The following is a 26,656-nucleotide window of genomic DNA, read 5'->3' on the forward strand; positions in this document are numbered from 1 at the left end:
TTAAAAATATATATATACACATTGGAATCCATAACATCGAAATCTGAATACAACAACAACAACAAATTATGTTATTCGTTTTGTTAAATACACATACGAATTCGAAAACACATGATTGATTGCTTGACCGTTACGGTGTTCCAACTTTTTAAAGTTAAAATAATAATAATATCGAAGTTCAAATGATATGCACACCAAAGTTAGTATTATTCATGTCATAAATATACGTGGCTCTCTCTGTTACGGATATAACGTCAGTGATTGTAACCCCTGGAGTATCGGTAATGCTACGTACATATTATGTCTGTGAGATTCTGTGAGATCCATTACGATCAATGTATATATATATATATATATATATATATAAGTATTTAAATTCCTGCGGTAACGTCACTCAACCTGAAAGGACATATTTACAACAACAATCTAAGTTATAAATAGACTTATTAAATATGTACCACATCGAACATTACGTGACAGTGAAATACCCCGGACGTTATCGATAATATATACAGTTTCCTGGTCTAGGTAACGTGACACAGACGACGTCTGTCTCTATCCTGGGAAAAGTATCGACAATGAACGTGTATTATAAACGAAAGTTGTGACTATTTTATTCGAGATTTGTGTTGCATGCAAGGTGAACTGTAAGTACATATATACACATTAAAAAATTCACATTCAACATTAACATTGGTTGAAAAAGATACGGCGAGGAATGGCTCTCTGGCCGCAAAACTCGCATTGATCAATACGGACTAAGTACATTTGTATAAACAACACTTCTATGGAAGACTACTAATTCAGGTTTAATGTTGAAATAGAAATGGCGGCGCCTATTGTTGGAGGTCAAACAGCGTTACGGATCAAAGGTCAAACGACTTGTGTTTACCACAAAGGGAAACAACTGGAACTGTATTGCAAACAATGTCAGAAGCTTGCTTGCATAAAATGCCTATCAACAATTCACGAAAGCCATCCGCTGTGTGACCTAGATGAAATAATTCCAGAAAAGAAACGAAGTATTCAAAACTTTGTCGACCGATCTGAGAATGTCGATCTGGTACAAGTTAAGCATCGTATATCGTCTACTAACATACGACTTCTAGAAAACACAAGAGAGTTTGCTACATTTTCAAAACAGTTGATGATGCAGACTGAAAAATTGAAAGACAAGTTAGACGTACTTACTGGTGAGACTTTGTCACTCTATAAGCAAATGGAAGAAGATAACGCAAAGTTACTAGAAAACTACAAACATGAATTAGAAAAGTATAGCACGGAGTTAAAACTTAAAGTACGGGAATGCAAAACAGCTCTTCAGAATGGGTCCAGCGTAGAAATCTTTGATACCGAACGCGATGCCGTCTCTCTTAAAACACAACTCGTAAACCCTACTCTTGGAACAGCTACATTTTGCCCTAATCAAAATCCAGCGGACAATCTTAAGAAGGCATTGGGGATAGTCAGAACGTCAGGCCAGGAAAGGGCTTCATCTTCAGACAGTCAACGCCTATCCACGACCCCCAAACGTTCTCCGGTGCAGTATCGAAAACCTGCGTTGAAGGACACGATACCTAGAAGAGCTGCTTCGCCAAAACTGCGGCTACCATTAAACAAGGATACATATAGCCTTTTAGGTCAAGGCAAGATCGTGGGAGATCTGAAGGTTCCATTTAATGTAAAGTCTATATGCCCCACACTTGACGATCAGGCGTGGACAAGCAATTATGATAGTGATAACATAACACTGATTGACAAGAACTGCAAAGTGATTCAGAAGATAAAGCACACCACTGGTATCTGCGATATCAGTCTCTCCCTATCAACCAATACACTCTGGGTCTGTGACTGGAAAAACAATATCTCAGAGCTCGTGTCAGGTCGACTTCTTCACAGATTCCGTGCCAGCAAGGCGGAAACAGCCCAGTGCACATGTGTCTGTGCAACAGCCAGTGGTCATGTGATTTTAGGAATGAACAAATCCATCTGCAAGTTTACCGCAAACGGGCAAATGACCAGGAAAGGTGAAATGTCGATGTGCTCACCTGCTAGGATAACAGAATGTCCAGTCACTCACAATATCGCTTTTGCAGATTTGGATATGAAGCATGATGATGGCCAAGGGAAACCACGCGTGGTTGTAACGGATACTGAATTGAAAGAAATATTTATCTTCAATGGCGTCACATATAATCTCCAGTCACCATATAAATCGGAAGGGCTGCCGTTTTTTCCATGTGGATTGGTGTTTGACGTTGCTGGAAATCTTATCATTGGTGACGGGGACAGACGGAACGTGATTGTAATAAGTGGAAGCGGCAAATTCCTCAGACAAATTCACACAGACGCACGCTGCACGGTTGCTGTCGGGTTAGGCGGTGATGGTGTCATATGGGCGATCTTTGGTGGTGGTAACGTCAAACGACTCCAGTACAGACTCTGACACTTAAAAACACATATAGTTCTGGTTAGGGTCACATTTTGGATAAATGTGGTTTTTGTCGTCTTGCTATTTTAGTGCTTGTATCGGTGCAAATAAACTGCAAAGTTTATGTTGCAATTGCTGTGCTTAATCCTTATCCTTTTCTCTTGAATCAATGTGATATGATTCTGGTGATCCAACGCTTAGTTTAACGTCCAATCAACAGTCAGGGTCATGTAAGGACATGCCAGGTTTGATGGTGGAGGAAAACCGGAGTATCTAAAGAAAAATCACAGACAACGCATTTAACGTAATAACATTTATTAACAGCGGGATCGTTGTATCGTAACATGAGTGACAAATGCATGAAGCATTTATGATGTATCATAATTGCCAATATGATAAATATATAAGATGTTGCAACCTTTTGATGAACTGGGAAGTGCATATATTTAAAAAGAGGATTTTATTATTAGGAGGGACATACCAGCGATTCTTGGTAAACAAACACCAGGATGATATTATATGCACTTTCCGTTAAACTGTCCGGGTTCAACATTGTTTTTAAAACATTTCAACAGTCATTAAAAGAGAAAATACAACAACTTGAAATATGCAGTCAACAGCGTTTCATTTTATCCTGTGATATAAGGCGATGATAGCACAGTTGTAACAAGAGTTATCAATATAAGTCATAGTTGAATATAATTATTGTAATGAAAACGTAAATGGAGTTTATACTGTATTGTGTTAATTAAGCAATAAGAAATAATACATTTCTTTTAACAATTAATATACTGACTTTGATGCAGATTCTATTTTTCAGCTACAAATACATTAAAAAGATCACAAATGCAAAAGTAATACGATACGCCTTGTTTATCTGTTTTAAATAAAATAGATGAATTTTTATAACATAATTATTAAAAATCACTTAATCATAAAGCCTACAAACTGCAATAAAAGTGCTCATTCTGTTACATCTATATCCAATATGTTGTCCCTCATGTGTTGTACCAACTCTCTCTTGAAATAGACAAACATTGTATTGTGTACTTGCATATTACAGAAGATTTTGTGCCCTTTTGGGTAGTGTTTTAAATGTAACGTTATGTGTTTGCGGGTGTTACATTATACGTTTTGGAGAAAAAGACGTGAATTGCTCAAAATAATGACACCTCAATGGATACCTACCGAAAAGGATATAATTCTGTAATATGAAAAGAGGGAATACGAATTATTTTTATATTATGAATTTCTGCTTATCTACATTTGTATAGAAAATAATGTGTGCATTTTGTGAGTTGGATTGCGTTTAAAATTAAAAAAGAACCACTCACATTCAATGAAATCCTAAATTTATTCAAAACATATTTTAGTACTCATTTAGTTTGAATGTCAAGTTTAAATTGAATGTCATACTCATTGCATTTGAAGTTTGATACAAATGTCATAATATTCAAAGATAGTTTTAAACCAAAACATATACAGTACCTGATGCAGTTACAGGAGGGCATTCTTAAATGCTTTAAAAAGAAACCACTACCATGGTAACCAAACATAACAAATGTTCCTACTTGAAGTATTGATTCTTAAATTTTCCAAATAGACAAAATCTATGTTACAGATTTCCATATCCATGCTTCAAAATTTCTTAAAATTGAATGCGAAACATTTCTATATAATTTCACAAGTACAGTTTTGGTATGATATTTCTATCACTGCACAATTTTTTGATAATAATATTCTACGTGATACTTTTATCTAAAATAAATATTTGTCAAAAAAATTTGAGTTACATTTGTTGTTGATTTTGTTTATCTCATTACTGTAACATATTCAGTAGGCATTTTACAGATGTATACCTTCCTTGCAGGAAAATTTGCATTGTGACGTCATTATTTTCTATGCAAAATTTACGTTGTTTTCACTGAAAACGCTGACGTTACGCTCGCAAACACATGACGTCACAATTTATACCTATCCACAAGAGCAGATAACTCTGTAATATGCAAATACAGAATAAGCTTCGTTTGATCTTACAATGTGTCACCGTAACCTAACACCTTACATGATAATAAAGCTGGAAAACTCCTTCTGTGTTAAATGATCAATTGGATGGTGTCATATTCTCACAGGTAAGAAACTGATTTAGTATAAAAAGAAACTAGAGTAGAATACGTAAATCACATTAACACCGAAACACTTACCCGGTTAAGGTTTATTTCTACATAACACTCAGTCCAACCTATGTTTTGGATTAGTGAACGTGTGTCATTTTGTATTAATTCAGTTGTCCCATAAATTAGTCATACTTAAAGCTTAAAACAAAATTTAATGGAAGAAGGATTTGACTTCACACAAAAATTAATTTGTTGAAAGGCATATTCGCCAAAATTTTGTTAGCAAAGACAAGAAACGACGGATAACTTACTGTCCTTACTGTACATTTGTAGAAATAAGACGTTATGTTAGCAATAGTTCCTCTTGTAAAATATTCTAATCATAGATGATACAGTTTAATTGAGTCAAGGTGGATGATATATTGTACTATAATTTTTTGGTCAAAATATGATTGTGTATATATAATAGTCACGCTTTTTTCTTTCTCTCTCTCTCTCTCTCTCTTTCTCTCTTTTTCGAGACGCCAGAATCATGTTCACCGGTAATCAAGTAGACCTTCATGAAGTTGTTGATATAGCATTTCATATAAATCATATTTCAGATTGATTTTATTCGTTATTGGATAACACATCTCCGAAACACCGCTAAATAACAAAAAAGATGTCATGCACAATACTATCACTTTAAAAATGCAGTTTATCTATATTTGGTCATTTTAATTTGACATTAATAAAAAAATAAATAAGATTAAACAAAACAATCTGAGATTGACATAAGAAAACGAAAATCAAAATTAAATAAGATAAAAAAAAATAAAAATAAATAAATGAAATACCATAAATAAATGAAATACCCCAAGCGCTTACCTTCATTTTTTACTGGCAGTTCCCATGATTGGTACCTATATGTAACATTAGCATGAATAACTACCTCATACTGTGTAAACACAAAAAGATGGTGTCAAGTTCTCATCTGTACATTTAATATAGGTCGATTCATAACCAATAGGTGTGTAGGGAGATACATGTATAGCAACGCAATGGTATGACTTTCTAAATAACTGGAGCAGAACAGGTAAGTACCATTACAAGCGGAACATGGACCAGGCCGGGACTTTTTATAATGGTTTTCTTCTTCGTACATTTTTCTGCGTATGACGTGACGTGAAGGTTCATTATAATTACGTTTCTATAATGGGTAAGTATAGATCTTTATCACATGATCCACCTAATATTCAGTGATATTTCTCGTGTAATATGCTTTTGTATACCTCTAATGAAACATTACTCGTAACATTTTCTTATCTCATACAGTGTATACCATGATGTGATGTCAGGCTTCGAGAATGAATTGACAAACAAAAACATAAAATGTCTCCGATGGAATTTTGCAACATATTCTGACAATGATCGTTTTTAAATATAGGGTGTTGAATCCATGATCAAAAGAATCTTGAAATTAATATTTTATATAGAATCTTGAAATTAATATTTTATATTCAAACTTTTATGAAACTCGATCGTATAGAAGTTTGAATATTGTTCTTCAGTGCTCGCAAACATGGACTAAAATCTGAAATGAAATGAGTACTTATATCAGATCCCGTATAATAGTATATACATTGTCAATTTATCATCTATACAGCTACATGTATTTATACTCTAGATATTCAACCGAAACCATAAGCAAACACAACGAATCAATTTTAGAAATTGTAAGCAATAGAATATTGATGGAAACTCATGCATGGCCATTTAAAGTATAATCTTTATATAATTGTTGCAATTTAATGTTCATGTGTGAGGAAATTTTCGAACATTCATTATTTATGAATTATGATGTTTTACATAAAGATTTACATAAAGATTACAATCAACGTTAAATGAAATATGTTGTCAATTGGGATAATTGCCACTCGTTTTATGAACAAAATACCAATATACCATGAAAAAAACATCAACAGGTCAGGGTACTTAAAACGAGCAAAAGTTCCAAATCTCGAAAGTATATGTGACCTTTTTTTTAAACTTCCTTGTAGGCCTTTAGTATTGTTTGTTTTCACCAGCCAATATACTGTAAACAAACTTATTTTCATGGAAACTTAATTTCCCGTTTTCATGTCCACCGACATTTTCACGGTGATTTAATTTAACAATTAACAAATAAAATGCTCTGCTGTACATGTAGGTGAATCGAGGTAATTTAATTCCGCGAATTCTATTAGCTCGTGAATAACGCGAAAATATATCCCACATAAAAACAAAATGGTTTGCCGCAACATCTTCATGATTTTAGCATACAAAATGATTTTTCTTCACATTTTTGCTTGATTGTTAATCCATGATAAGCTGCAATGACGTCGTAATATAAGAGAGAGCTACACACATGTACATGCACTCTGATGGATGAGTGGTTCAGATGTCCTGACATGTTACCACAATGTCTCCACCTCTGTGTTGTCAGGTACTGACCACTGGCCAGTGATCTTTCATCAAGTACTCCGGATTTCCTCCATCAACTAACTTGACACGCTCTTAAATGATCCTGGCTGTTAATAAGGCTTTAAACTTTTAAAGCTATATCAAGCCAACAAGAACACGAAAGCGTTATATTTGTTATGTTAATCATTAATATATGTACTTCCACGAATTGACTTTGTCAATGATACCTATTTCATTCCTATCAACTACAGTAAATAAATCTATTTTCACGTATTCAAGATTTCGCGCCTCAATTTTCCCAACATATTCCCAAATACATTAATCCTGGATCAACAGCAATTACTTAAAACAATATATTCATACATGTATAGCTATTCGCGAAACATTTAAATTTGAGTTCGAGCCCTCTCTCGCAAAATTACGCGAAAATTTGTATCTCGCAAAAAAGTAAACTGGTTTACTGGAAACATAAATCCAAAATGACTCTTAATTGTTGTTTTCTATACATCAATCACAAGAGAAAGCCCCTGATGGAGGTTGGGGATGGGTGGTGACGATAGCATCCTTCCTGATCAATCTGTTGGTGGAGGGAGTTGACTATACATTCGGAATTTTCTTCCCGGTGTTCCTGGAAACTTTCGGAGAAAGCAAAGGGAAGACACAGCTCCTGCATTCTGTATTGATAGGAACTCTCCTCATTATAGGTGAGTGTATGAGAGGTTGTTTGTAACACCTTTTGTATTCCTTCAGTTTTAAATAATCTTGGGAACAATACAATGTTCAAAAAGATTATATGACAGACATTCCAATGGTGTGTAGCCGCGTAGCGTAAGAAACAATGCGAATAGGTGAAATGCAGAAATCAACTACCATATATTCCTTACATACATAGGTGTGTTTACATCGCCGTCAATCATTCATCATTAATGCCAACTACATAGACATTTTGTAATAGAACATTTCAAGGAAATGGCAGCTTTATATTACGGAATTTTCCCCGTTATCAACAAGGACTCCGATCTACCCTGTTCTATACTCCTCTGTGACACACTGCATCAGCTACATGGAAATATTGTATATTTTCTTTATGATATTTCAGATATTTATAAATGGAAACAAAATATTTAGTCGCTTTAAAATTAGCTTTCTGTACCATCTGCAACACTTAGTCCATATTTTTTTAAATAACTCTAATAAATAAAATATAAATTATAATCTTTATAATTTTTTTTCCAACAGGCCCCTTTGTGAGTGCCTTGGTAAACAGATATGGGAGCCGGGTAGTTGGTGGAAGCGGAGCAGTCATCGCCAGTTTGGGGTTCTTCTTGTCCGCATTCTCACCGAACATCAATGTTATGATTGTCTTTTACAGTATCATAGGAGGTATACCTTGGACCTTTCATATCACACAGAATGTACCATTAAAGATGCTCTACTGCTGAAAAAAACAGTATTTTCCTCTATTGAATACATGAGCAGAGGAGCAGACTAATTGGTATTTTTCGTCAATTATAAAAGTTACTTACTTTACACCATTACTTCCATTGAAAAATTTATTTCAAGATGAAAATATTGCAAATAATTAATTGCATCCCGAAAAAAATCCATGAGAATATGCCCTATATGGGATGCAGTACTAATTACGCATGCACCAAAAGCAAATTAAATTATTTCATATTTTTTATTTTAATTAGACATTTTTATACAGGATTAAACATAAAATAAAGTTCAAATGATGAGTTTCGTGTATTCTATGTCGGAGGTGGAGCATCTTTAATGTATAATAAAAAGGTCGAAGTGCATTCGCGATGTTTGCTGATGAAAATGCTTGTATGGAGTTTACATAGTTGTGTTAAATATATATCCTTGCATATTCAATAGGTATAGGATTCGGCTTGCTGTACTTACCCTGCATCGTAATGCTTGGTGTTTATTTTGAGAAGAGAAGAGTATTGGCCACCGGTATCGCTGTCTGTGGTGCTGGAATAGGAGCATTTGTATTCGCACCTGTGTTCAGCTTTCTGCTGGATACCTACCTATGGCGAGGAACTATGTGGATTTTATCAGGAATTACTCTTAACGGAATAGTTTTCTCTGCAACCTTCCGACCACTTAAAGGGCGCTCTAACCGAAGTATAACCAAAGTGATATCTAACGATAAGTGTGACACAGTTGAGACTTCAAAGAATACATATGGGTCATGTAAACTATTTTGTATGTCGACGGAATCTATGTTTGATTTTTCATTGTTAAAAAGTCCCACTATGATACTCTACGCTGCATCTTGTCTATTGGTGATGTTTGGTACGTATGCGTTAAAATATATACTCAGTCTGAAAATTCTCAAAACTCCCATTAGGTACATTAGGTTTTTTTCATTAAAGACTTTATTTCTCATAAGCAACTTTGAAGATTTGATTTGTATTATTGATATACAAGTGTCTTTGTAAAATACCATCGGACTCCCTATTATGTAAAGGACCTCTTTCACGAACAATGGAAATTTGCCCACGAACCAATTTTATTGAAATTAAATGTAATATGTAGCAATATAAATGCAAACCCTTGAAATACGTTTAAAAAATTCAAAAGGTCCCAGGGGCCTGTGCTATGGCCAAATTAATGTTGCCCAGTAGAGGTGTATGACATGGTTCCCTTTTTGATCCAAAATGGTATAAAAATAATGTTTTATGTCATAAAACTGTATTATTTTCTGAAGAGTATAAAAAGTTACATATTATGATCACAAATATGAAGGCGAAATGTGACAAATAAAATTTTGGCTTCATTTTAAAGACAGAAAATATCGAAATTTCGGCCATGTCAATAATTAACAATGGTGATTCACCCATTTTCAGTTTGAGTGCACCAAAAATATTTTCTAAAAAGTTGGCTCATTACCTGAAGTAAATATTATGAAAATTTCAGAAAAATTGTGGACCGGTAAATTTGTCGTTTAAAGGTTATAATATAGCATGGTCTATTTTTAGTAACGTTACATAATGTTAAGAATATGCTTATTTTGGATCATTTATCACGAATCTAACGGTGCAAAACATTAATGTATAATCCAATACTCATCTGTAACGCTTAATATGACTTCAAATTGATTTATTTAGTGATACTTTGTAGAAAAATTAAGTTTTACATAATCAAAATTACAAAACATTTGGGTGTTTTATGACCACAATAAGCTGTTTTGCATTTGAAGTAGCTTCACTAATATGTCCTGTTCTAATGATTTATTTTGTAATTATAGAGCATATTTACAGTGAAGAGAGTGATTAAAACGGGATTCTGTAACTGTATGGTTTGAGAGGGAAGAGTTACCAGGTTACACGGGTCATGTTACAAACCTACAGTAGTTCAATTATTTGCAGGGCTAACACTTCTGATAAACATTTATGTTGATTCATGCTAAAAAAATGTAAATCTCATCACTTTAACATATTATATCATTTTAGATTTTAAGTTTATTTTTTTCGGGAAACTCAGTGATGTATCATTTCAGATTTAGATACATTAATGGCAAATACTTCTTTAAATTTGCAAAATAACTAACTGAATGTAGCAGTTTTAATAATGAAAATAGACGTTACCTGTAAGTAGATCATCAAAACTTGATTTATCTTTATTGTCAATAATCATATTTGAATTCCATGTTAGTATTATTATATTATTAGAAAATTAAACAGCTTTACTGAGTAATAGACACAAAAGAAAGGCTTCGATCACAGTACATGAACATGGTGTATATCCCCGTGGTAAAGAGTGTGTGGCGATGTAACCGTTTTATTCAATACTATATAAACTGACTTTGAGTTTAGAATTATATGAGTTTTATAGGTAAATGTAAAGTAATCCGTATGGACAAAAACATCTCTAAAAATCTTAATTGGCGGATATGGTATTAATCGTACAGAGATAATGGAGAAACAGTCAAACAGGAAATGAGAGTGTCTGATCAAACTGGAAATCATTTAGATGCAGTGTATTGCATATACTTTATGTTACTTAGCTTTGTGTCACGTATAAATTTATTTATTTGGATCCCCCTGACATGTATAATTCATGTTGTGATAACCAAATTTCTTATAAAATCATTTTTTTACCTGAAATGATAAACCTTATGCCATTTTGATTGATAGTATGATGTGTTTACGATACACAAAGCTAATTATGAAAAATAAAACTGTGGACCTCAAAAACTTTTGACTGTTTCATTAACCATAAAAGATGCTGTTATTTTTTTAACTGAAAAAAAAATTCTTAGTTAACTTTTATGGAATTCATGAAAATTCTAAAGAAAATTAAAAAAAAACTCGAAATCAAATTTCAGTTGATTGATCACAAACTGTTCTGAACAATCTAAATATTAAACTGCTAAGAAATACTTATATAGTAAAATTAATACATTTTTGAACGAAAAAAAATCATATATCAATTTGTCTATGTTTTTTTAAACAAAAAACTTGTAATGGTGTGATTTGATGCCATTGCCAACACTTTGAAAGCGCAATATTTTGAAAAACAACAACATTATACATATATGCACTAATATACGGGATGTGTGAAAATTGGTAAAAACTTGATTCTCTTACATAATAATCTACTCCCACCCATTTTTTTCTAGATTTTGTTATTATTTTACTTTATATGCCTTTCAGCTGTAAATAAAAATATTATTTCTGAGAATGCAGTTGCAATCATCATCTAGCTTGAAAAGTGAATGATAATGCCCTAAAAATTCCGAAATACTTTGTTATTGTGATTCAATATTTTGATTATTCTACAATATATAGGTTATAAAATCATATATTACTTTAAATTTAATGTAACTAATGAGTATTAAATAAGATTAAGAAATTAGTTTCTTTGTTTTCTCAATTTTATGATTGAAAAGGGCCGTGGTGCAACCACGGTGTAATACTGCTAAAAATAGACCTTGCCTCATTAAGACCTTTAAACGACAAATTTACCGGTCCACAATTTTTCTGAAATTTTCACAATATTTACTTCAGGTAATGAGCCAACTTTTTAGAAAATATTTTTGGTGCACTCAAACTGGAAGTGGGTGAATCACCATTGTTAATAATTGACATGGCCGAAAATAATACCCAAAATTTCGATATTTTCTGTCCTTAAAATTTAGCCAAAATTTTATTTGTCCCATTTTGCCTACATATTTGTGATCATAATATGTAATTATTTATACTCTTCAGAAAATAATACAGTTTTATGACATAAAACATTATTTTAATAACTTTTTGGATCAAAAAGGGAACCCTGTCATACACCTATACTGGACAACATTAATTTGGCCACAGCACAGGCCCCTGGGACCTTTTGATTTTTTTAAACGTATTTCAAGGGTTTGCATTAATGTTGCTACATGTAACATTTAGTTTTAATAAAATTGGTTAGTGGGCAAATTTCCATTGTTCGTGAAAGAGGTTCTTTATAAAGAAAAGCATCGCATCGTTCTTTGGCTTTAATTTATAATTGTATTTTATTAAGTCCAAGTTTTTGTAATTTTCACATAATAATGAGGTAAGTTTTTTTATCTACCATAAACCAGCTTTGATGACAAATAACAAAACTTATCTTTTTTTTACAAATACATTCACCTTTTTTCAGGATTTTATGTTCCATCAAATTTTCTACCCGTCTTAGCTGCTGACGTCCATTTGACAACTGAAGAAGGAGCTTTCCTCATATTACTCATGGGCGTGTCCAATACTGTAACACGCGTTGTGATTGGCTACATAGCAGACAAGCCATGGGCCAATTGTTTGATAATTAACAATTCCGCCTTACTGATTGGTGGATTGACTACCTGTTTTGCACCTTTTTATACGAACCTTACAAGCCTAGCAGCATATGCTCTTTTATTCGGTGCCGTAATGGGTAAGATACGAAAACATTTTTTATCAAAAAAAACAACAACAAAACAACAAAAACATAAAAAGAGAAATAAATAAGGAAATAATTTTACTGTTATCGATATGATGTACATGTACTGTAAAAACTACAGTAGCTACCACCTTTGTAAACTAAAACCTTTCTAATTTGGCCAGTGATATTCCGTCTTTGGATATTACAGAGTTACCTCCCTTGCGGGTAGGTATCCATTGTGACGTCATTATTTTGTGAACTAAACTCTCGTAGCTTTCTCTGAATAATATGACGTCACACTAGCAAACAATTGACGTGATAATCAATGCCTACCAATAACTCTATAATATGCAAATACAAAATAGGTCATTGATGGTCAAAGTTACCACTATACCTCTGTAGAGACATAACCAAAAACTTTTTTTCTACGAGGAGGACAGGTTTGACTGTTATACATATTTGCTAGTATGGCTAAGATACGGAATATTACTTGATTGAGAATGTAACATGCAACTTGATGCTACAGTAGTATGTTTATTTTACAGATTGACACTTGCATACTGACCATGCATGATTGATCCATTTTACAGCCATCTTCTTTCTCCTGAGAAGTATACTGATTGCGGAACTACTAGGAGTACACAGACTCAATAGTGCCTTCGGATTGGTCGGACTTAGCATGGGGATTTCAACATTTGTGGGCTCACCAATAGCAGGTAGTATTAATTCCGTATTTGCATGTTCATGAGTTATCTGTCCTTGCGAGTAGGTATCAATGGTGACGTGACGTATTTGCAAGCGTAACATACACAATGTAATGCTTTTCGGAGAAAATGACGTAAGTTTCGATCACAAAATAATAACATCATAATCAAGTATACCTTCCCTCAAGGGAGATAACTATGTAATATACAAAGACGGAATAGAACCTAATCAAATTTACTTATTGTTTAGGGTTACCCAACCGACCCTAATTTTTTACCCCTGACCCTAATTTTTTTCCACTTTCTACGAAAAAAAAATAAAAGTCGGGATTTCGGTCTCACACTCTGGTTCCGGCCATTATTTTAGAATGAAATACCTCTCGGCCTACCGAATCTATTTGTTTTGCCAATGAAAACCTAAACAGACATTTTTTGGCGTTATATAGCGCAGTGTACATCGAATGTACAGCTGAATCTACGTCCAAGGTTCTAAACACAGCGATCAACATATATTTTTTTTAATTTAAGGAATTCTTAACTACAAATTTTCAATAAAAAATAATCACGGAAGTTCATAATAAATACAAATGTTTAGAGTTCTGTTCAGAACTTCTGTAGTAATGTTTTACGAAATTCGCAGGCGAAAACAAGTTGGCTTACAATGATCTAAAGTACGTGATAATTGATATCAATATGTATAGCTTTATTGAACATGTCAAAATTTCATTTCTGAAATTATTTTCTTGTCGATGTTCGAGCTTTTTTAGTTTTTCTTAAAGCATGAAAATATCAATTATAAAACCATCAATTTGTTGCGTTGTGTAACCACTAATTAACCAAAGACGTAGATGAGGATAATTCCTTGCATTAATGTAGAAACCACTTGATATTGTAATCACGTTCTTTTTTAATTTCATCGAATTTATTTTCAGTATTTATTAACTACATGTACATCAGTAGTAATCAGTTGATATTTAAATATGCGTAATTATAAATTTATCAAGTTTGTAATTACATAAATAATATCATTTACAGGCATCCTCTCCGATATCAGCGGCCATTACAATCTCGCCTTCTATTTCGGCGGCATCACTCTGGGACTTGGTGGCTTAATCTGTCTACCACTGCGGTATATAGCGACATGGGAAAACAGGCGTACCGCCAATACCAACCTATCTATTACGCTCAATGTCGATGAGGTTAAGAAATCGGAAAATGTGAAAACTTTGTCTTTCAAATGGACGCCATCCGTATATGTAGTGTCACATGGTTATATTTAACATTAATTATTCATATAATATTCATACATTATATTCATCAAATCAGCGTGATCGTTAATGCAATCACTCTTGAAATATCAGTATTTTTTTCAATTATGGTGACGTTTGCGTGAAACTCATAATACTTGTAGCTTGACCATTTCATGTAATAATAAGAGATTTGTGTGTAATTATAGTCTATAGTACATGTTATTTCTCGTTTTACCAATATATATCTGGATTTTCAACCTTTTCCCTAGCTTCAATATATCAACTTCGCTAGCCAAGGTATTAGTCCGATTCTCTTTCTCTTCTCCTTGGCATATCTCACTTCAGAACGGGTGGTCCAGCACTGCGCCACCTGCTGGATCACCGCAGTTGCGCCCCTTCCATTTACGTAATAAGCAACCAATCAAAAAGCTTGTATCATTGTTGTATGGTTGAAAAAATGGCAGCGCCCTATGAAAAACGTCTGTTGTTTGCGACAGATTCAAAATATCAAAGATGAACATGTGTGCGAGTCATTTGTTTATTAGTAAGTTCGAACACAAGTTTTTTTGTTTCATGCAGAAGTTGATTAAATTTATAGTAATATAACTTCGCTAGGATTTGATGTTGACAGGTATGACATGCCTGATGCCTCATTATACAAATGAAGGTCACTATACTTCATTTCAGTTTTGTTGACATATCAAAGCTACGTTTTCATTGGTCGCCTGAACCTAGCCGCATCCAATCAGAATTTGAAAGCAATAACACCTGTTCTGAAGTGAGATATGCCAAGGGTAGTAGGAAGAGAATTGGACTTAATATCTTTGGCTAGCGAAGTTGCAATATCTATGAACATAAAGAAATTGAATTGATGCAATTACCACACCAATAATGTTGAATAATTCCTAGGCATGTCACTAGGCATGTAGTGTACTTCTTATTTTTGATATGCATTCCTATTTATAATTTTCTTCTACTCACTTGATGGTTTTATTTCAACATTAGGGACCATGTTTTGTTTGGTGAGGGATGTTATATGTTTTTCTCGAATATATATTTTATTGACCATTATGTGTGTATCCGGAATTTCAACGTCGTCTTTGTATGTTATTCTGCACTATTCCGGAATATATATCCGTCCATCACCGGCAATTGTATTGTAATAATGTTCTTCACAACAGGTCCAGTTTCGATTCCTGACCGAGGCACGCGACAGGGATACCGTTATGAGTTTTTTCCTGTTCGTCTACATGTTTATTGGGTAGAGTTTCCCAAACCATGAATCTCCAGTTAATTTGAAACGTAACTAACTAGAGTTTGATAAACATGATAAGCATTTGCTAGAGAATAATTATCTATATCTCGGACACACATTATCAAATGACCAAGGAAGACAGTTTAAAGATTTGTGCCCAATCTGGGCTCGAAACTCGCGATCTGCAACATCAATCAATCGCCTAGCCAATCACACCTGCAGCTCACACCACTGTGCCATATCCTAACTGTTTTCCGGTTCCAAAGTTGATATTACAACACGATATGACAACAAAGCAATAACACATTTCAATCCATTTATTGCAACGTTTGATTATAAAAGTAATAACTCTAGAACTCAAAACACATTACAAAACAAAGATTCCAACAAGAAGAGGCCCAAGGGCATTAACGGTCATCTGACAACCTTGGCAGCAGTCACATACAATGTAGAAAACACTGGATTTGGGAACAACCGCAAAAATAACAATATTTGTTCGGGACCATATCAGGATAATTTCCATTTTCAGTCTCAGCAAGATCGCACTGGTGGAACTTGAGGATAAGTTCAAAATGTGATTTCAAATGGATCGACCCGAAAAAAACCAACATTTTGTCAGGACCATGTCATGATCATATCCGGCACGTTTCAACTCAATCCCACTTTGAAGAAGCTTAGCACAGGAAACGTTTACTGGTGGCGCACGGCGCAAGGCGGATATCGACGGACGAATGATGCATATATGACTATTTTATTTTTATGTTTCCTACATCTAGACTATACCTTCAGGGAACTTTCAAAGATGGAGGATATTCGAATAACTCGGAGAAAAAACTCCGACCAGCGGTCAATACCTGCCAACTGTCCCACATAGGATTCGAACTCGTGACCAAAAAGTAGGTGGTTTTTAAGCTTCTGGTAACATGTCGAGACATCTTAATCACTAGGCCACTGCGTGTGCTATGGAAAATAATAATGACTTACTACAAATTAAAGTCACTATTAATTGGGTTATCTACTACAGTTATTATGGATTTCAGCATAGTGTTTAGATAGATCTCCAATCCGTGTAAATCCCTTACCACAGAGGTCACACGTGCATGGTTTCTCCCCGGCGTGACCTCTGGCGTGTCTGGACAGGTCACCACTTCGGGCAAACTCCTTACCGCAAAGGTCACACTTGAATGGTTTATCCCCCGTGTGTATTCGAGCATGTCTATTTAGGTCACCACTCCACGAAAATGCCTTGTCACAAATGTCACACTTGAACGGTTTATCCCCTGTATGTATCCTAACATGAGCCAACAGTACCTTTCTGTGTGAAAAGTCTTTACCACAGATGTCACACTTGAATGGTTTCTCTCCCGTGTGTATCCTGGCGTGTTCAGTCAGATGACTGCTCTGATTAAATTCCTTACCGCAAATTTCACACTTGAACTGTTTCTCACCTGTGTGTATTCTTACGTGGGCTGATAGGGTACGTCTATGAGAAAACTCCTTACCACAGAGTCCACACTTGAACGGTTTCTCTCCTGTATGTATTCTAACATGTATTGATAATTCATCCCGCTTAGGGAACGCCTTACCACAGAATTCACACTTGCATGGTTTCTTTCCGCTATGTTTCCTTGCATGTGTCGACAAGTCTTTACTCCGTGCAAACACCTCATCACCAGTTTCACTGGTATGTAATCGCATATTTTCAATTAGTTTATCATTTCCAGAAATATCCTTATCACATTTTGCTTTTGTTTTAAAGGCACAAATTCCATCGTCTGACATCATGGAACATTCTAGATTTTCACGCATAAAAGTATAATTATTCAGCATAACTTTTTGAGCTTTTGATCAATTTTTAAATATCTATTTACTCTATCAGTCATATTTACTACCGGTGTCATTTGCAAGAACTGCATGCGATTTCGAAGAAGGCGAAAGATTCACTCAAAAATCGTATATAGCTTATAAGTATTCCTCGACTGCAGGCAATGCTTTCTAACAGAAAAGAAACTGATGCCAGATTTTCTCCTTTTCGGTACTGCTCCATAGAAAGAACTGAAACGAAACAAAAGACCGATTAGCAACTGATTTGGAAACAAAACATTTTATATTACATTGTATACATGCAGGACTTCGTCATGGATGCAGTTCGTCAAATGCCGACTTATTCAAACTTAATATGGTTTTATCACCATCCTGTCGCTATTTCCTGTAAAAAATGTATTTCATTATTTCTTTTTGTATGACCAATTTAATGATCACAGGGTCCTACTTATGAGAAAAGTATCTTTGTATAATACATGTATGAATATTAATTTGTATTTGATACTACATGGTTCTTTAGCTCGTAGTCTGAAAGATTATAAAAACATATATATATTTGGCTTGATAGTTTAAGAATATACAAGAAATGCTAATTATTTTCGGTGATTGATACACTGTAATTACTAGTATTTCATTGTCCAAACCAGTTTCTTGAACTGTAATGCTGTTTGATGTTTTATTAAATCATTACTATAATATATAAATTTATATTGTTTTATAAAATTAATATTGAGTTGCACGTTATCAATCACGTCATCAATGTATAATGTTAAAGTTATATGTGCCGTACTTGGGCGAAACTTTTGACATATTTTTGTATTCAGTTATATAATGAAAACTATCAGGTTTGATGAATTCAGCTGTGAAAATCATTTAAATGACGGCAAACATGTATGATGCTTCATAAACATTGGTTATAACAAAATTTATGCGCTGTTAACTTCTTGGTTTTATGTCTTATGCGAAAAATGTGAAATGAAATTATAGACGATAACTTGACTTGATGGTCCGTCCGTGTGTACTCATTTCACCGCACTTGACATGTAGATACAATGATTTTTGGCAGTACTGACTAACATAATTTTCAGCTCCTAATTGTACTTTTAAAATTAAAACCTACGAATTGTAAGTACTGTAATAAAAAATAATATCGATAAATTAAATATTAAAAGCTCTTCTTGATTCGTGAGTATGAAAAATGCGGCACTTATAACTTAAAAATCTTACGATGTGTGATTATAACCAAATCAAACAGTGCTCTTGTTTTTATCCGTTGTTATACTGTGGTTTGTTCACTTGAGCCGTCTATTCTGAAATCCCTTATGGTAGCCTATGAAAAATCTTACACTCGCCTTACTTTCTCCTCCATCAGTAAATAGTTGCTCATACCTCATTCCAACTTACAATTATCAATCCGAAATTCAATGTCAGGTTAAGAAGCATTTCAACAGATATAATGGAATGTAGCCCATGGGGCCTCTTAGAATTGTTTTAAGTTATGATCAGTGCTTTTATGTTCTCTTAAGAAATATTCCAATGGCAGTATATGCCCTGAATTGAATATATAAACTGGTCTTCTGCACATTTTAAGTTGTTGGGTATAGTATCGCATTAAATCTTGAAAACATGGCACAAATAAATTATGATAACAAACTCTCAATCTGATTGAAATACAAATCCTTATAATTATAGGATCTGACAATATCCCATATGGGGTCACGTTCGGATGACCTTTTACCACGTGTACTCCAGATCAAATACATGTTCTACACATTTCTACGTCAATGATTAACGCCATTTCGCCCAAGTAAGCATACACATTGAGCATTGTTGTGCACTTAGGGCGAGATGACTACGTACACGAAAATAATTCGGACAGCCTTTTCAAACTAGTTCGTCCCCAGTCAAGATTCTGGCAGTCCCAATTTGATTGGCCATTTCCAAAGGTCATCCTGACGTGACCCCTAATGGGATATTGTCAGATCCTCATATCAAACGTAGTGATAATAAGGATCTGTATTTCAATCAGATTGACAAACTCTGTCAGAAAAACAAACTTCTAAGATACTGGACTTGTCGAGACCTAACTTTAATTGGACGTTTCTAAGATACTGGACTTGTCGAGATCTAACTTTAAATTGGGTGTATCACTATCATAAAAACACTAACATTACCCAAATTTGTACATCTGTTTTCGACGCTTCCAAACCCGTCTAAATCTTTTATTACTAAGTTAAACAAAATTTTGTTTGGTTTCATATGGAATTTTAAGTCTGAAAAAAAATTAAACTCTTATTGCGTGTAAGGAAAGTGGAGGTTTAAACATTACTCATATTTTATCTTTTATTAAATAATTCAAAGTGAAATGGAACAGGAGAATATTTGAAGATACTAGGAAAAACCTGAAAACCTTACTAAAGAAACTATTGCCATTTAAAATTGATTTGTTATATGAGCTTGACAGTAGTAAAATGAAAGAAGAAGGAAAACAAATAAAAAACCCTTTTTGGAATGATATGATAGCAGCTTTATCAGAAAAACAAAGTGATCCTGATACCCTTGCAGAATACATAGGTAAAAGCTTCGTCAATTTTGTTCCGATTAAAAAGATGAAGTTTTGTAACATATTGAAAGGGCAACACAGTCTTAGTACATTTGGTGATTTATTTCAAAATGGTACAGTAAGAGAATTTCATGATATGGATACTATTCCTTATTTAGATTTTATTCAGTTCTATGCCATAGTAAATAAAATAGACAGACATTGGAAAACAAGTTTATCGAGATTCTGTTGAACGTAATGAAACTGTAATACCATCCAGGAAAATAGATATTATTTCACTTTTATTGTGTAAAACTGACTGGAAGTTTATCTACTGGAAATTTATTGAACATCATGTTCAAAAACCAATTAGTCAAGACAAATGGAAATCTGATTTTGATATTAGTGATGATTTTAATTGGTGTGATGTGTATGTAAATGCATTTAACTATTCAATGGAAACAAAACTACAAACTTTTCAATATAAAATTAATCAGAGAATTTCTACCACAAATGATGTGTAAGTAACAATGAAGCTATTCAATAACAAACATTGTACATTTTGTAACAGGGAACCAAAATATTTGTTTACGCTATTTTCTTATGCGTAAAGATTATTTGAACATTTTATTGCTTGTTACAACGAAAACAACAACAAACAGCCTTACTATAATTTAAACGATCAAGATATCATTCGGGGAAATCAAATAGTTAAATCTTTTTCTTATTTTGTTAAAACAGCATATATACTATTGTCGTATGAAAGATTCCATTCCAAATTTCGTAGCATGTTTGATTTTTTTTTGCCAACACTATGACAATAAAATAAACGAGAGAAAAAAACAGATCTTTAAAACTTTTTCAAAAACAAATGGGGAGAGTTTGAGCAATCTCTTCACATAAGGTAATTTCATACTATTGGAAAGTTATATATTAACTCTACTCATTATTAGGTTCGTCCTCTTTCATAGGCATAATATTTATTATCTTTGGGTGTGGGAGAGGGGGTGTAAACGCTCTATTGCTCATATGGGAGGGTCCCTCTTACTCTAGATCTACAATATAAATTCATTTCGATTAATGAAAGGCTTACTACATTAATCAAATACTAATCAAATACGGAAAATTATGAATGAATGAATGAATGTGTACATAAGTGGATTTCATAAGCATACCTATTTGAGGACTGAGAGTAGTTAGAGACGAAGAATAAAATGAAACTAATGTATTAAAATTAAGCCTAAGGATGTTTAGATTGGGATGAAATATGTGCGTGGCGTGTGTGAGCCCCACTGCGAGGGGACATTATTTATATATGAAGGCTGACCCCAAGGCCCCAACCTTGGCAGCCTTCAACTTATAGAGACATGTCTGGGGAATATTTAGAATGTGTTTTTTTTCCTTAAAAAGTTCTCTTACAGCAAAAACAAAAAAACAAGACTAACAAAAACAAACACAACCATGCACTCAATAATTATTGTCAATACTTGTATGCGTATTCGAGGTTTATATATACGTGTGTGTGCGTGCGTGTACATGTATGTGTACTGTCGATTCGTCATCCGCACTAAATTAGTAAAAATTTGGTATAAAGCCGTAGTCCGTACTATATACCGAAAATACTCGACTTGATGCATAATAATGAGTTAAGAAGAAAGTATGCATTATTTTTCTGAGCTCACGGCTCACATTTCAGCCTTATTCAAATTGATAACTGTCTGCTAACTGAATTCAAAATAAGTTTTCTGCCTATACTCAATAAACAACAACTTACCCCCTTTTTGTTCAGATAACCGGAAATCCCCAAACGAAACTAATTCACGAATTGTAACAACGGGGACGGTTACAGGATTATGAAGTCCGGAATGATTTTATTATCCTGTAGACTTTAGCTAGGTCGGGATATCATGTATTTTATCAAAACAGAACATTTTATTACAAATAAATATAGCGCCAATACATGCTCATAAACATATTCTGATAAATAGCGCTTAATATCAGGAATATACGTGAACAAGAATGTTATTTTTTCCTCTATCATTTTTGTTAGAAACACATATCATCCTCAATACTCCAGTGGTTACTTTCACTTTCTTATATGCACCCCTTGGTTATGTCATATTATTACCGAAGGCATTTATGGAGAAAACAAATTGACCAATCACAGGTATTTAATTTTAGTATGATCCCCTAAAAAGTTTTCCTTTGGAGATGAAGTAGAGAATGAAGCCCAACTTCAAAGCCGTACATGCACAGTCAACCATAGTGTGCCGTGATTCTTTTGATATACATTAACAATTTTAAACAGTTCAAGTTTTAGCTGGTTTGAATGAAGAAGCTCGAAGACAGGTTGGATTATTGTTTTTGTACACGTTAAAGGGACAATTCAGTCTTAGAGAACATTAAAATTTGTACATATATAGGGAAAAACCCAGTTCTAATGGAAATTAGATCAGTCGGTTTACTGTGATATGCCTGTTCCTTGCTCGTAGAGCAATGCTACTTTTGTCTAGAACTGCTAAAATCGCTCTGATCACGACAGTAGTGTGTTTACCTTATCAGGTGAATTGTCTTGCCTAAAAATCATTTTTTCACCTTCTCAGTGGTAATATAGTTCATTTGTTTGACGTGCGTGACTTTGTCTCTGGTATGGGTACAGCGTACATATTGTACCTTTTAATTGTATTGATAAACGATTTGTAATTACAACGGTATCAATTAAAATACTAAACAATAACGTGGAATTTGTCAATATTTTATGTTATATGTTTCATAAGTAATGTAGAACAATACATTTATGCCATATTTTGCTTCTTGGTTATATAAAAGAATTAGCCTGAGTGAATTGTCCCTTTAACGTTTCTATGCTAAAGAGAGCGGATTTGCTATCCTGTGAACTGTAACTCTATCCTGTAAATACTATCTTTGCTGAATACATATGAAACTTTATGAAGACGTTGAATTGCGTTTTACTCTGCGACCCACTCTACTTTGTATAAAATCGGGTATTGTAGCGGGTGCCTGACGCTACCCAATAGGGTATCAACAGACCAGAGGGTTACGATTGGCTTGGAATACGAGAACACATAACTTTCGCACTTTTTCGCTACAATTGGTGGCAGCGGTGGGATCAGCAAACAGTTTTTGAAAAAAAAGTCGCTATAGCAGGATATCTTTTTTATGAAAGCTCTTACTGTGGACGGGTAAAGTTGTTACTTATATTAAGAAGTTTTCTTATTTTAAATAAATAAAAATATTCCATCAAGTAATCTGGGATTAGGATTTTCTCCTGGTGCCAGCAGTCTTGCTATGACAGATGTGATCTAGTACCATACTTGGGTAACATATAAGAGAACACTTAAATAGTATTCGTGTATATTTATTCCACCACTACAAGATAATTCATTGTGAAACCGCTCAAGGGTGCTGATGTTTACCTGTAAATATAATATAATTAATTAAAATCAGAATGTTTGAAAATTAATCATTAAACAAGTATATTTGATGTTATGTAATATTAATGGAAATATCAACAACAGTTTCTAACAGATTTTTGTGTCTACTTTATATATATATTATATAGGATATTGAAAATATACTTTAAATGTCAAAATATTTTTATTTTTACAATATATACTTATTTATTATAGACGGTGCGTATTTTAACAAATATTGGACTTTGTTAAACATTTTTTTATATTGTTTAACTTATATTTTTCGAAAAAATAATGTTCCTATGTGTTAACAAAAGATTTGAATTAATATTGCAGATTTATGACTAAAATTGAATGAATTTCCGAAAAATAGGTATTTTGAACAAAAGTTAATGTTTTCTGAGCAAATATTTATGTTTTCTTAACAAACAATTATTTGTTATGTAGAAATAATTTCTAAAACCGAGAAGTCAAGTTAACAAATGATTGCACTGATAAAATTTTCCTTCATTTTTCTGCGGTAGTTATGTATAAGTTTTATCTTTAGCACTTAAAATCCTGCTAATTACAAAAATGACAGTAAATGTGATATACTTACAGTGACAATGTCCATGTGTACAGGTAGCTGTGAATCCAGTATTACAGGAGCAATCCGAGTCTGACGAGCACTTGTGGGTGGAGTGGCAGTGACATGTTCCGTGGAGGCACGTATTGGTCATGGTCATACCGCCATGTACGGGGCAGTCATCGGTACAGTCAGCGTTAGTCGTACAGGCATTTTGCTGTGCACTCACTGTGTAGGCTAAAACAAAACAACGAAGAAATATTGATATACTGTAAACGTGTTTATTTTCGCGAGTGATTAATTTCGCTATTCATGTGCATAAAAATTTCACGGTATTAATTTCGCAATAGATACACTGCCATACTTTTAACAACAAAGTTTACACATGTACAAAGTATTACGCGCAGAGAAATGTTTCGCTATCAAACGACTTTCGCGTAATTTGAGAAATTTTCTCCCTGACGTTGAATTCCACGTTTACAGTACATTACATTTATTTAGATCAGTCGGTTTTACTGTGATATGCCAGAAAAGCCCATACTCGTGAAATGTGTTTGAAATGTCGCTCCGCCATTCTAATTGTGGTCAAACATCTTGTATTCCGAACCCTGTCCCTTGCTCGTAGAGTAATGCTACCTTTGTCTAGAACTACTCAAATCGCTCTGACAGTAGCGTGTTTACCTTATTAGGTGAACTGTCTTGCCTAAAAATCATTTTATCACCTAAACAAGGGCTATGTAGTTCATTTGTTTAACGTGCGTGACTTTGGCTCGGATATGGGTACAGCGTACATATATATATGTACCTGCTTTATCGTATTGATTAACGATTTGTAATTATAATGGTATCAATTAAAATACTAAACAATGACATTTATATCATTCATGTGTGTTCCATAAGAAATGTAGAACAATACATTTATGCCATATTTCACTTCTTGGTTATGTAAAAGAATTAGCCTGAGTGAATTCTCACTTTAGTATTTTGCAATGAATTGGCCGCTGTGAAGTTGGCATTCGTTCTTACATAACTGCCAATTGAATGCAGTTCAATGTTAAATCATAACCACAGATTCAGATAAATGCAATGAAATTACGATATATATGTACAACACGCAAGAACCTAATAGCTATGAATATCTGCTTCCGAGTTTTCCTGTATTATAGGGAGTTTCTCTAACCCAATCGTGTTTGTATAACGTCAATCCATTGCGAAATGGCGACATTACGCAATGTAGTATAACCTATATTACCTGGTATTTTCTCCATTAAAAATACTTTTTTAACCTCATCATGTTAATGTAACGTAAGTCCATTGTAAAATGACAATACCACACAACTTAGTATAGTTATTATTGTAAACTGGTAGGTATTAACGCATGCGGAAACTTTTCGGGAAAACTCGTCTTCTAAGGTATATGTAGATGTAATTATTGCAGAACAAATCACACCAAAGTATTGTAAAATTCTATGAATTAACTAATTATGAATACATATATTTAAAGATGCTTCACCGCTGACAGTGCATAAACAATATTCATCAATTGAACAACAACTGATGTTTAATCTTATATATATCTCTCTCTAATTAACACAACTATTTGTGCAATTAATTATTTTTAATATGTTTGTCGTGGAATAAGATAAGAAGCTCAAACTTTTCAATGGTGGTAATGGTGTAAAGTGTGTAACTTTTGCAACTGAAGAAAAATACTAATTCGTCTGCTCCTATTTTTAATAGCGAAACAATGCCATTTGTCAGCGATGGAGCATCTTTAATAGTTTCCATGTCCCTGGGTATTTCGTTATATATCACAGATAAACAAAGGATTGAATAACATTTCAAAAATTCGCATGAACATTCATGCAAGTTAAGAATAAGAAAACGCATAACATTATTTATATTTTTAAGTCGTCATATATACAGTAACATTCATTATAATTTGATCAGGCAATTTTTTTTATACGAAACCGGAAACCGGATTTAAATGAACTTAATATATCGAAAGTCAATCATAATAGATAAAATGTAAAATAAAAAGTAACGATAATTATTTAAGGCAACTTACCAACTACCAGGAGGCAGGCGAATACAAGAGCGGCCTTCATGGTCAGGTTTGGTTGTTAGTGAAGAACTAGGGAGAACTTTACTACCAACGTTTTCCTAACCCCGCCTTATAAACCATTCCGAAAGTGTT

At 33.7% G+C, this 26,656-nt stretch overlaps 3 protein-coding genes across 3 annotated transcripts in view; 2 read left to right on the top strand and 1 right to left on the bottom strand.

Annotated features, from left to right (window-relative positions):
• Positions 1–826: 826 nt before the first annotated feature.
• On the top strand, positions 827–2,446 carry LOC138330551 (tripartite motif-containing protein 2-like). Its single transcript, XM_069278113.1, has one exon. The coding sequence runs from the start codon at positions 827–829 to the stop codon at positions 2,444–2,446; it is 1,620 nt and encodes a 539-aa protein (XP_069134214.1).
• Positions 2,447–5,742: 3,296 nt separating this feature from the next.
• On the top strand, positions 5,743–15,188 carry LOC138330552 (monocarboxylate transporter 12-like). Its single transcript, XM_069278114.1, has 7 exons — positions 5,743–5,746; positions 7,509–7,694; positions 8,230–8,373; positions 8,872–9,294; positions 12,628–12,897; positions 13,476–13,601; positions 14,625–15,188. The coding sequence occupies exons 1-7, from the start codon at positions 5,743–5,745 to the stop codon at positions 14,867–14,869; spliced, it is 1,398 nt and encodes a 465-aa protein (XP_069134215.1). The 3' UTR covers positions 14,870–15,188.
• Positions 15,189–16,396: 1,208 nt separating this feature from the next.
• LOC138330553 (zinc finger protein 91-like) overlaps positions 16,397–26,656 on the bottom strand; it is a 42,565-nt gene continuing 32,305 nt past the window's right edge. The window contains exon 5 of the mRNA XM_069278116.1: positions 16,397–17,942. Within this exon, the coding sequence (XP_069134217.1) occupies positions 17,106–17,942 (837 nt within the window). The 3' untranslated portion in view covers positions 16,397–17,105. The remainder of the gene's footprint in view (positions 17,943–26,656) is intronic.

This window comes from Argopecten irradians, chromosome 9, assembly GCF_041381155.1.
Source record: "Argopecten irradians isolate NY chromosome 9, Ai_NY, whole genome shotgun sequence".
Taxonomy (NCBI): domain Eukaryota; kingdom Metazoa; phylum Mollusca; class Bivalvia; order Pectinida; family Pectinidae; genus Argopecten; species Argopecten irradians.